Here is a 12,378-nt window from a genome sequence, read left to right on the forward strand (position 1 = left end):
GGAACCACTGATCTAGACCATCATTTCTAATTCACTATGGAGAGGCTCCACGCTTAACACCCTATGACATCACAAATTTGAGTTTCAACACTAGATTTGCGACTTGGGGCATAGTTGTTAATTTTTACTAATATTTTTGGACTATCTTAGACCATATAAATAACATGTATGAATTTATAAAATGGGGGAAACTCCCCCTTTAAATTACGATACATATGATAAAGTGCAGGTGGGCGGGGCGGAACCATGGAGCGGAACCAATGTGCGACGTTGTTCACTCAGGTGATTATTAATGTGACCGGAAGTGTACAGCGCGCCAAAATCGAAGTTGCTAGTAAGGTGCTTAACAAATACCGCGTTACGGACTTTTAAATTATTTTCTTCCCAAAGTATTCACCGAGTCAAAGCGATAAACGTTGCAGCATTTGACGGAACAGTTCCAACTAGTAAAGAAAGTGAAGAATATCCGTTTCTATGTTGATTTAACGATAACTGCTACACAACAGTTAAGCTAAGCTAGCTAGCTTGTGAAGCTAACACGTTAGCGGCGGCTAGCGGTGGACAGGTGCGGCTAATTAACGCTCTTCCTTCCCTCCTCGCATCGTCTGTGTGTATCTGGACCACTGTTACCACTTCTTTAAAGGGTTTGCAAATCAAAGCAATATTATTTTAACTTTACCAAGCCCACTTATACAAATGTATGACTTTTTAATTTGCTATTAAGGCAGATACTAGCAAACGCTGTTCTCAGAGCAGTTACTGTGGCACTGCCTGGGTGCAGGTGACTCCTCGCTGCATTCAAACATGCTCTTTTCTTGACTGCCACGCAAGAAACTGTTGTTTTCACGGAGGGGTGTAAAACTCACGGAAGGCCCAGTTAGTGCAGCTGGCCTTCCACAGAGAACTTCTAGAAGAGCCCAAATGACTGGAAAGATATTATCGTCACACAGCTCTGTGCAGATACTCGCCGCCTTCAGCTATTTTAATGGTAAGTGAAGCTCATTATTAACCCTTGGCTTTACTGTGCTTTTGTTCTGCTGTGGATTAATCTGTACTTCGCTCACGTCCGCATCCGTCTGGTTTCCTGTGTTTAGTCAACATTGTCGCTGTCCTTGGTGCTGAGTCGTGGATGTAATAAAATAGTGGCGTGGTGGGAAAGCTTTTTCTTTTCTGTTTTCCTTTCTGCTGGTGTTGAGCATTCATAAATGTTAGGTCTGGTTTGAGGCTGAATGCCCTTGAACTTCTCGAGGCTTGGTCATTTCCTCTCTTTCAAACAGCGTCTGAGGCTGCCTGTGCACCTTGATGCTCATGCAGTTGTTTATGCGTGTCCCCCATGTGGAAATCTGAGTGGAAATCAGATTTGTTCTGTCGCCGACACTGCACTGTATATAGAGATGTTGAGTTGTTGGCCCGGATTCAGCCTCGGCTGGCTTAAATGAAACCAGGGAGAACAGGCAGTTGATCCAGTGCAAGCTAGTGATAACGAAGACAAATAGAAAGCCATGGTGCCAGACGACTGCTCAACGATCAGTGGGTGTTGGAGATACTCTCTAGGAGAGAAATGGCAATCGACAAAAATCCTTGCAATCAACTGGGCAATCAAGTGATAACAAATAAATCACTTTCTCTTGGATGTTGTCATTCTGTGATTGGTTCACGCAGTGATATCTACAACCCTGACTACCTGATCTTGACATCCCCCTGTGAGGTTTCTAACACTCTCTTCAGAGCAGAAATGAATTGTGCAGCTGGTTTGTGTAATTTCCAGACAGAGTATTGATATTGAACAATTCTGCAAAGCCCCAGATTTCATAAAACGAGTCCAACAAAATTAAACAGATACTTTTGCCTCATGAGATAAAAAACACTGTTGAATGTTGGCATTGGAAGCAAATTGATCCTGCAACATCATGCAGTATGCACATTAATTAAAAAGAAAAATTCTTTTAACTTTGAAATAGCTAAATCGCAGCTGCAAAGGCAGCTGCACAAATGACTCATTTACTTTTCAAAACAGCCTCAAAAATAGTGATGTATGTTAAATGCAGGGAAGCTGCTTTGGCAACGAGGAGCAGAGGCCATAAGTAAACCCTTGCCAGCATTAACTGAAAGGCACTTCATGGGATATTTGCATAACAATGCTACAAAATGCAGCCTAAACACAATTGTGAGAGTTGAATCAACCCCCTGCTGACATAATTTAAAATAAATGAACATTATAAGTTTCACAAAGGCAGTATTTATTCCAGAGTTGCTGAATTGCATTATGGGACTCCTGGTTATCACGCGTGTCTGTATGACTAGATATAAGTCAGCATAACATATAGTATGATAGCAGCATCAGCTTAAACAAATAGGGTCTGGTTTTAACTGTAAAAGGAGTTGTTTATGGTCACTAATATTGATTACACTGCACTGCAATGTATAAATTTTTAAAGTTGGTGCTATTGCCTGAGGGCAACACTAAGGCAAGTGCTGCGACAGGTGTTTACAGAGGCTACAGTAATTACAGCAGCATTACTTATGGGAAACAAATAGGCACAAAAACACACAGTGCACAGTGCAGTGTTCGAGGAGGATAGTGAAAGATGCTGATCTGTCTTTTCTGTTTTTAATTTATGTACCAAATTTTTGGCTCTCAAAGTTTCGGGGCTGAGAAATTAATTATTGTGTTTCAACCTCATCTAAAGAGCATCAAAACATCTAGATAACTGTCTTCCCTCCTGATAAGTGATGAAACACGATATTCCCCCTTTATTATGATATGACTGTGTTATATAAATGCTGCTGGCTGCTTTGTGTCAATGTGCTGCTTTTCACAATGAAACTGTCAAATTAGGAAGCTTGAAAATATAAACATTGTGAGCTTTCAGACTTCATCAAGGTGACAGGGTGAAATGTGAACATTGCCTGTTTAACAAAGATGACTTTTTTAATATTTATTGGAAATTAGACGTGACAGTTCTCTCCCCCTTGCACTGTTTAGCCTTTGACATTGAAAAGCTGATATATTTGTGACTATCCAGTTGATGGCATGTTGGTGTTATAAGTCATTTACACAAAAGATTTAGTAGATTTTTCTAAGAAACGCTCATTATTTCACAAAGACTATGGGGTTCACAATCAATGCCAAGAACTTGATTGCATTATATGACAATAAGACAGCAACTGATAAGGCAAGTTGCCACTCCCCCAGGTGGGTTATTGCATGCATACCTGAAGCGGGCAATGTGACTAGATACTAGAATTTCTAATTTTGATGTATTAGCTTGAAAAATATTTTGAATATGACAGGAAAATTTGGTATTCACAGCATGAAATTCAAAATCTTAGTATATAATGACGAAAACTCTGTCTGTGTCTCTGTTCCACGTTTTTCTCCTCTCTGACGTAGAGGGTCATGGGAGGATGCGAATGAAGCAATATTACATCAATTGGTCAAAGGGGGGCGCTATAGCAACCGATTGAAATTGCAAACTTTGAATGGGCATATCTCATGCCCCGTATGTCGTAGAGGCATGAAACTTTGCACAGAGATGCCTCTCCTCATGAGGAACACATTTACCTCAAGAACCCATAACTTCCGGTTATATGGATTTTTCAGCCATTTTGAATTTTTTGAAAAACACTTCAAATCGATCTCTTCCTAGGAAGTTTGAGCGATCTGCATGAAACTGGTTGAACATAATCTAGGGACCAATATCTAAAGTTCCCTCTTGGCAAAAGTTGGAAAACTTACTAAAACTGAGCTTCTATAAGGCAATGAATATTGCGGAGGGCGTGGCTCATCACATAAAGGTGTATAACATCTCAAGGGTTTCACCCATCACCACGCAACTTTGTAGGCATATGACCACACATAATCTGAGGGGACCCCTCCATTATTGACCCCATCAAACAAAATGGGGGCGCCAGAGAGCTAATTTCTTATCTAGGCCTAACCGCCATATGGATTTTTACTAAACTTGGTAGATATGTAGAACAGGACGCCTCAAGGTGACTGGAGAAATTTAACTCTAATTGGCAACTGGGTGGCACTATAACAACAGAAAAATGCTTAAAAATGGCTAAAATGCTAACGATTGCACTTTACCTATCTGCCTTTCAACGTGCTACCTCAAATACTAATGTACAGTTTTAGCCCACTAACTATCCCACTATTGGCAATGGTACTAGTGTACTTTCAATATAGCAGTTGTACTATCAAATTCACAGAAACTCTGTCTGAATACATTGCTTTTCTTAATGGGTTCAGTTGACTATTTAATCTGCAATTTCCTGACCTGTATGAAACTGTACGTGTGCAACTGTGCACTCAATGGGTATGGACTAGTTTCTATTAAATGATGAATATAATAAGGCTGTAAGATGACAATGACTTATTTGTGGTTAGTCACAGAGAACAGCAAAATAACTGTAGTAAACATAACCAATATCTAAAACATATGTACATTAGAGAGGCAATCTCATCTGGCAACATCTGTAGTTAGAATCAGAATCATCTGTATTTATTCTGTTACAGGTGTAGTAACTGTGGTTTAATGCTATGGGCCTGGGAGTTCTGGGAGCAGCAGAACAAACCATTGTTGTTTTAAAAAAGAAGTCAGACAATAATTGGCCTTTTTCCATCATTCTGGGAGCAACCACGATCTGATTTTATGCTGCAGTCTGCGGACAGCAGGACATGGTGAAAGTGAGAGTTGGTAACCTCACCTAGTTGGAGGTGTGCAGCGTGTTGCCTGCAGCTCTTTGTCTAACCGCTCACTGTGGCTGCTCCTCCTTGTTCCATTGCTGCCTGCAATATGTCAAACTGATCTGCTGTCAGAAGATGCCAGAATTACATTTTTATAAACAGAGGTAAGGGCAGAGCTCATTTACAAACACAGTGCATTCCCTGTGCCCCCCTTCATGATAAAAGTTAGCTTGTGTAGAGCCAGTTAAATGCTTTTAATGTGAAGCTGCAGTTCTAGGAAATGTTTGATGTACATTAGCAGTAAGTAAGAGTGAGAAGAGGTGGCGCTATGGGGGAACAGTAGTGTGTGTGTCATCATGTGATCATGATCATCAGAAGAGTGTTACCAGTGTAACAATACTGTGGAGAATGAGTATTGAAACCATTAAAAATATTCAGAATAGATATGTATCGATAATTCTGACAACACTACAGTGACATAAACCTCTGAGCAGCACTGTGGAGTCCCTGAAAAAGCACACTTGTCCGCTTTACCCTTATTCTCAGAGGGGTCAAGTCAGAAAAATGGTAGGTACATGTCTTTTGTTTTTTACATGACGTTTGTTCAGAAACTCAGCTCCACATGAGAGCCTTTACTCTTTCTTTCAACCTAAAATCATCAGATGAGTGACCAAAAGGTGCAAAATAAAGTCACACAATTTGAGATGTTGGGCTGTTGGTCTTGATCCACTCGGGACCGGCTTAAATGAAACCAGGGAGAACAGGCAGTTGATCCAGTGCAAGCTAGTGATAACGGAGACAAATAGTAAGCTATGGCGCCAACAGAGTCACACACTACTGTCCAATGATCAGTGGGTGTTTGAGATACTCTCCAGGAGAGACAAGGGGACTGACAAAAATCCTTTCGATCAACTGTGCAATCAAGTGATAGCGATTAAATCACTTTCTCTGGGACGTTATCATTGTGTGACTGGTTCATCCATCTTACGCTTATTCGAATGTCTGTTGGTGGTTTTGTGGGCGCACAACGCGTGTGTGGCTCTGCTCCAAGCCTCTCAGGCAGGTTTTATGGCTCTCAGGGAAACAATGCAAGGCATGCTGTATGAAAGCTCCATTTTCTCCCTGTAAAGTGGTTTAAACACAACATGAGCACTCTGAAGCCCTTAGCTTACAAGCACAACTAAATTTTATGGTCAGAATCTTAAATGTTAAAAATACAAATGAGATGGGATGCAAATATCTCCAGGTATTGCTACAGAAAATAGTTTCCTCATCATTTGTCATGAGCAAATGATTAAATTGATGACATTGTGGTGAGGGTCTTAGAGTTATTAAATCATTATATTCTAATTTTGCAATCAAAAGGGGGAAACTCAAGTCTGTTTTTTTTAACAAGTTGACTTTTTGTAAACTTGTTATGAAATGAAGTAGTTTTATTGGTAAATAAGACATGTACAGTAATAAGATGAAAATGAAATGTTATTGATAAATACTTTATAATGCAGTGTTAAACAACAAAATAATCACACTACATAGCACAGAACATTTTTAAAGCATAATATTTTATCTGCACACTTTAAGTCAATGAGTCATTAGTTCAAATAATTAAGCATATTAATTAATGCCACAATTACCTATATTATACGCAGGGATGTCCCAGTCTGGTCTCAGAGATTGGTATTGGGGCCAATCAAGGCAATTTTTTTTAACTGATCCCAATCGGCTGTATGGAGCTTTATTGAGCCCGATCTGAACCTTTCTTTAAAGCCTCGGTGTGTAAAAATGGTGAGTAACGGTGATATCAGCGGTCAAATTCTAGATTGCAGCGCTCACTCGCGCTCACTCACCCCTCCCGTCGGGTAAGTGACGGTGGCCTCGTAGGACAAAAAGCCTTGCGCAGACAGCAGACTTTTTCGAGATTTTCAGGAGTATCTAGCAATGAGGTGAATATTTATTTAGGAATCTAAACCATGTTACGATATGTTATAGCTTACCAGCGAGATATAGGTTATCTGTGAGATATATGTTAGGAGTGTTTTATTTCTAATTGTTTTGGTAACATGAGCATTAGCACAGTAATGCTAAAATAACACGTTTTATATGATAGGCACGGCACAGTGCGGCAAATATAGGTTGGTATGATTATAATATATGCGTTTCCAGAGTGTTCTTCCACAGGACACAGGGAGATGAGGAAGAGGGAGAGGGAGAGGAGGAAGACCAGGGAGAGGAAGGGGGCAGCTAACTATTTAGCTGTAGCTCTGGGATAACGTTAGCCAAGGCTAGGATAACGTTAGCACATAAACATAGCCGTCACTTGAACTTAGACGAGAGGGAAAAGTAGTTGCAAACATGAAGCCAAAATGATTTTAAAATATCAGATTGAATGACCTGTCTAGCAGAAAGCAGGCAACCTCCGCATCCCTTGTGAAATCCTTCTCCTTCAGTAGTTCTTTCCACATGGAATAAGCAACGCCAATTTTAACTGTCCCATCCTCGCTTATCTGATCTTTTTCTTTTGTTTGGTGGCGTGGTTTCCCTCTTACGGAGCAAAACGTATGTGTGGACCTCCATTTAAAGTGCGACAGAATCATAAAAGTACAAAGCAGGTTCATACAGAAGCGCCTCGGATTGATCTTCACCTTAACCGTCTCCAGTGACGGCAAATTCTAGGTAAATGCGAAAGGCGAAGCGCATATATCCTTTTCGGCCACTGTATTCAAGTATGTCGACGCAAGAAGGCAGCCTCCAGTAGACTGCGCCCTGCCTGTATATATATATAGAGAAATCATTTCAAGCCTATGAGAAAGCTTCCATTTGTATGTGAATTGCATTACACTTTAGTAAATATATATTTATGAAAGCAATAGTTGATATTTGCTAACAAACAACCACATAAATTACACATTGTAACTTTAAGGAACAGCTTAGATGGAGGTTTATTTTTCTTAATGCATTGCATCGCACATATTGAGTTTTACATATACATCAGATTGATTTTTATAACTTAAAAGTACTTTAAGTGTGCACCCTGCAGCAATAGAAGTATCAGATTGGGACTCTAAATACTAAATGACTCGGATCAGGATCGAGGGCAAAAAACAAACAAACTCTGGGACATCTCTAACTATAACATGATTTGATATGATATAATGTAAATCAGACTTATTCAATCTCAAGTTATCAATAATGCAGTATGTGAAAATAGGAATAGAAAAGAAAGAATCAGCTCCAGTAAAACTTTACTTGTTCATTCAGTCTAAGAAGGTGGAATGTACAGGTATTTACAGGTCTCTGTTACAATAGGAATATATTACGATTGGTTGCTGAAAATACATTTGAGAAGTAGATTTTAACCTTTACCAGTGCATTTTGATTCTGAGCCAGCAAGAGGGCTGCACTTATTGCCAGTGTTGCTATGACCATAGCTTTGCTTGTAGACATATGCATGAGTTTGGATGATGGTTTTTGCTTGGCGGCACCCTGAACAGTTTGACTGTGCTGCACTGCTTCCCGCTCCTCCTGGGTCAGGGTCATTGGGCAGAGTTCAGCCAGTACTTCCAGAGCAGCTCGCTGACCAGCTTGTACTGCGCCACTCATGTACCCACACCACAGGGTGGCTGTCTCTGTGCCTGCCCAGTGGATCCTGTAAATCAAGAAAATCAGTGAGCCATACTAAACACTGAGCCTTATGTTGCTGCTTGAAGAGGCCTTCAATTTATCCTCTGTTAGACTGATAACATCTCTTTTAGCCCATTTATGTAGTGTCTTAAGCCATTAACACTTGCTTACATTATCAGTTTACACGTGAAGCTGTTAACTAGTAAGATTTCCTTACTGACAAGCTGAAACAGATTTGTCCTTTGTTGGCGCTTATACTCTCTGTTCACTGAAATTTGCAAGTACATGCTCAGCAAATGAGGTTGAGCCTGTTCAAGCCTGTAGGGACTGCTCACTGGGAAAGCTCAATAACAATGCAACGAACAAAGTCAAGGGTATCTTATTAACCTTACAAGTTCCTGCCCATGGTGCCAGAATTTGTTGTAAACACTATCCCTCATCATGTGACTTGGAGTTGGAATACTGTTGTCAAAGTTAAACTTGAGCTGGAGTATGCAGACTGCAGGGCTTTGTCATTGGCAAGATGGTAGAATTCTCGGTTTGATTGTGTAACATTCCCAAAAAAGCACTGTAAAATTAGCAGTCTTGTGCAATGGAGAAAATGGATTGGAGTCAATGCTTGGGAGGAAATATGTGGCAGTGGGTGCTGCTGCTGCCAATTGCCAGGCCCCCGAGAGGTTGAAGACAATGACTGCAGAACTGAAGATGATGCATTATAGTCTCTCTTTACCAGAGGCATTGTGAAAACATATCACTACTCACCCCTAAATAATGGCAGCTTAGCAGCAGGTTAGCTACCTCTCTCAAAGCTCCAATCCATTGGTCATAGAGACAAGACTGAGGGAGTGATAGAGAGACCATTCTTTGGTCAGAGAAACTACTCCTCAGCACTTTGTGTGATGTTGTGAAGAAAGACAAGGTTCACACAAGGTGGTTGATGTGCTCAAATTTTGAGTGGGAAAAAAATCAAATACTGGAATAGCTTGAAAATAGCTCCCTTTTCTAACAAAATGCTTAAAAAGTCCTTGAAATTGAACCATATAACGCTGTCTTACATTTTGCTTAGAACCAGAAATTGTTAGGCTTTTTTTTTTTTTTTAAATTCTGACACATTCGTCATAGTTTATTTTTACTTTGCTCAACTCTTAAAACCTGCCAAAAACCAGTCGGTCTGTGTTGCCATGGCTAAACTAAACATGAATTAACTCATTGAGCCGGATTTTCACCGTGATTTCTTTTCTTGTCACATTAGTGATGTGCCAATGTGATACCTCCACTGAAAACTGAAAGTGAAACGTAAATTCCAGCTGGCATAATTTCCTTGCGCTACTTTCAGATGGTTCTTTTTTTAAAGGTGACTTCTCTTTTCTTGTGTTCTCTTTTTTTCTGGTAACGAGTTGACAATTCTGTTTGCTATCAGGCAAGCTTGGCATGGTTTCTCCCTCTCCTCTTGAGCTGTGTGCAGACAATCAGTCCAGCAGGTGTGGGGCAGCCAGGAGGACACTGCTCACTGCAGGGTTCAGTTGTTGTAAGTTTCTCTGGTTACACTGATGCTCTTGTAATAAAAATGTTCTTTGAAGATGGTGCATCATAGGGCTGCCCCTTGAAAGTCAGAAAGTTGGAGATTTGAATTCAGTCAGAGACCCCTCAGTCAACTGAGATTGCTTCACGTCAAGCAGTTGTTGTGCTGTGGAGTGTACCTCTGGGAACATTTTGGTCCCCAGATTTTGCTGCAGAGTGAGTGCTCGCAGCTCTCTAGTACAGACAGCTGCTGATGTGATGCAACAGCACAGAGGAGGAAAAACTTTCCACCGTAAGGCTACGAGATAACATTATTGACCCTTCCTGGCTTTTGTTTGATATGTAGTGTTGGCAATAGGGCTGCCCCCGAGTAGTTGAACAAATGTTAGTCGACCAGAATAGTCTTTAGTCAGCAAGATTTCATTGGTGGCTTAGTCACAGGAAAAAAAAGGGGGGGGGACTCAATTAGGAGCTGCACCTTGTCAAAATAAATCAAAACTTATATGACTGGACCATGTGGGAATTTAATGTGAAAGGCCAGACACAAGAAGTGGCCATGCTCAGCAGTCAGACAGGAGTCATGTTAATTTCCAGGGCTGGTACCTGCGGTTATTCCACAGGCTAGTTAATAACATGTCGGGCAGGAAATCCAAAGTGTGGGATCATTTTGAGAAAGTGAAGGACGAACCCAAGGTGATATGTAAACTCATCTTCATTGGTCGACTACAAACACGACGTATCATCTGAAACATGGAAGTAGCTACATGCCCATTAGCCCACAGCGTCAATAACAGGCGGCTCGCTCAGTGTGTGACGTGCACTTGTAGATAAAATATAGGCCTATATTAATGAAGGTTCATTAGTACGGTTTTGTATTTCTCTGTAATGTAGCACAGTGTTAACAATGTTACTGATTCTATTCTTTCTCACACTTTCAACTCAAACCATTGTGTTGCCCTGCCTAAAATATACACTGCTCAAAAAAATAAAGGGAACACTAAAATAACACATCCCAGATCTGAATGAATGAAAAATTCTTATTAAATACTTTGTTCTTTACATAGTTGAATGTGCTGACAACAAAATCACACAAAAATTATCAATGGAAATCAAATTTATTAACCCATGGAGGTCTGGATTTGGAGTCACACTCAAAATTAAAGTGGAAAAACACACTACAGGCTGATCCAACTTTGATGTAATGTCCTTAAAACAAGTCAAAATGAGGCTCAGTAGTGTGTGTGGCCTCCACGTGCCTGTATGACCTCCCCACAACGCTTGGGCATGCTCCTGATGAAGTGGCGGATGGTCTCCTGAGGGATCTCCCCCCAGACCTGGACTAAAGCATCCGCCAACTCCTGGACAGTCTGTGGTGCAACGTGGCGTTGGTGGATGGAGCGAGACATGATGTCCCAGATGTGCTCAATTGGATTCAGGTCTGAGGAACAGGCGGGCCAGTCCATAGCATCAATGCCTTCGTCTTGCAGGAACTGCTGACACACTCCAGCCACATGAGGTCTAGCATTGTCTTGCATTAGGAGGAACCCAGGGCCAACCGCACCAGCATATGGTCTCACAATGGGTCTGATGATCTCATCTTGGTACCTAATGGCAGTCAGGCTACCTCTGGTGAGCACATGGAGGGCTGTGCGGCCCCCCAAAGAAATGCCACCCCACACCATTACTGACCCACTGCCAAACCGGTCATGCTGGAGGATGTTGCAGGCAGCAGAACGTTCTCCGGCGTCTCCAGACTCTGTCACGTCTGTCACATGTGCTCAGTGTGAACCTGCTTTCATCTGTGAAGAGCACAGGGCACCAGTGGCGCCAATCTTGGTGTTCTCTGGCAAATGCCAAACATCCTGCACGGTGTTGGGCTGTAAGCACAACCCCAACCTGTGGACGTCGGGCCCTCATACCACCCTCATGGAGTCTGTTTCTGACTGTTTGAGCAGACACATGCACATTTGTGGCCTGCTGGAGGTCATTTTGCAGGGCTCTGGCAGTGCTCCTCCTGTTCCTCCTTGCACAAAGGCGGAGGTAGCGGTCCTGCTGCTGGGTTGTTGCCCTCCTACGGCCTCCTCCACGTCTCCTGATGTACTGGCCTGTCTCCTGGTAGCGCCACCATGCTCTGGACACTACGCTGACAGACACAGCAAACCTTCTTGCCACAGCTCGCATTGATGTGCCATCCTGGATGAGCTGCACTACCTGAGCCACTTGTGTGGGTTGTAGACTCCGTCTCATGCTACCACTAGAGTGAAAGCACCGCCAGCATTCAAAAGTGACCAAAACATCAGCCAGAAAGCATAGGAACTGAGAAGTGGTCTGTGGTCACCACCTGCAGAACCACTCCTTTATTGGGGGTGTCTTGCTAATTGCCTATAATTTCCACCTGTTGTCTATTCCATTTGCACAACAGCATGTGAAATTGATTGTCAATCAGTGTTGCTTCTTAAGTGGACAGTTTGATTTCACAGAAGTGTGATTGACTTGGAGTTACATTGTGTTGTTTAAGTGTTCCCTTTATTTTTTTGAGCAGT

At 41.7% G+C, this 12,378-nt stretch overlaps 2 protein-coding genes across 2 annotated transcripts in view; one reads left to right on the forward strand and one right to left on the reverse strand.

Moving 5' to 3' along the window:
• The first annotated feature begins 707 nt into the window (after nucleotides 1-707).
• vsig8a (V-set and immunoglobulin domain containing 8a) overlaps nucleotides 708-12,378 on the forward strand; it is a 112,687-nt gene continuing 101,016 nt past the window's right edge. Inside the window, exon 1 of the mRNA XM_049603519.1 lies at nucleotides 708-988. The gene's annotated coding sequence lies outside the window, so the exon portion shown is untranslated. The remainder of the gene's footprint in view (nucleotides 989-12,378) is intronic.
• The window catches only part of si:ch211-127i16.2 (probable flavin-containing monoamine oxidase A), a 69,244-nt gene continuing 64,314 nt past the window's right edge, over nucleotides 7,449-12,378 (reverse strand). The window contains exon 12 of the mRNA XM_049603509.1: nucleotides 7,449-8,339. Within this exon, the coding sequence (XP_049459466.1) occupies nucleotides 7,991-8,339 (349 nt within the window). The 3' untranslated portion in view covers nucleotides 7,449-7,990. The remainder of the gene's footprint in view (nucleotides 8,340-12,378) is intronic.

The sequence above is a fragment of the Epinephelus fuscoguttatus genome, linkage group LG18 (assembly GCF_011397635.1).
Source record: "Epinephelus fuscoguttatus linkage group LG18, E.fuscoguttatus.final_Chr_v1".
In the NCBI taxonomy this organism is placed as follows: Eukaryota; Metazoa; Chordata; class Actinopteri; order Perciformes; family Serranidae; genus Epinephelus; species Epinephelus fuscoguttatus.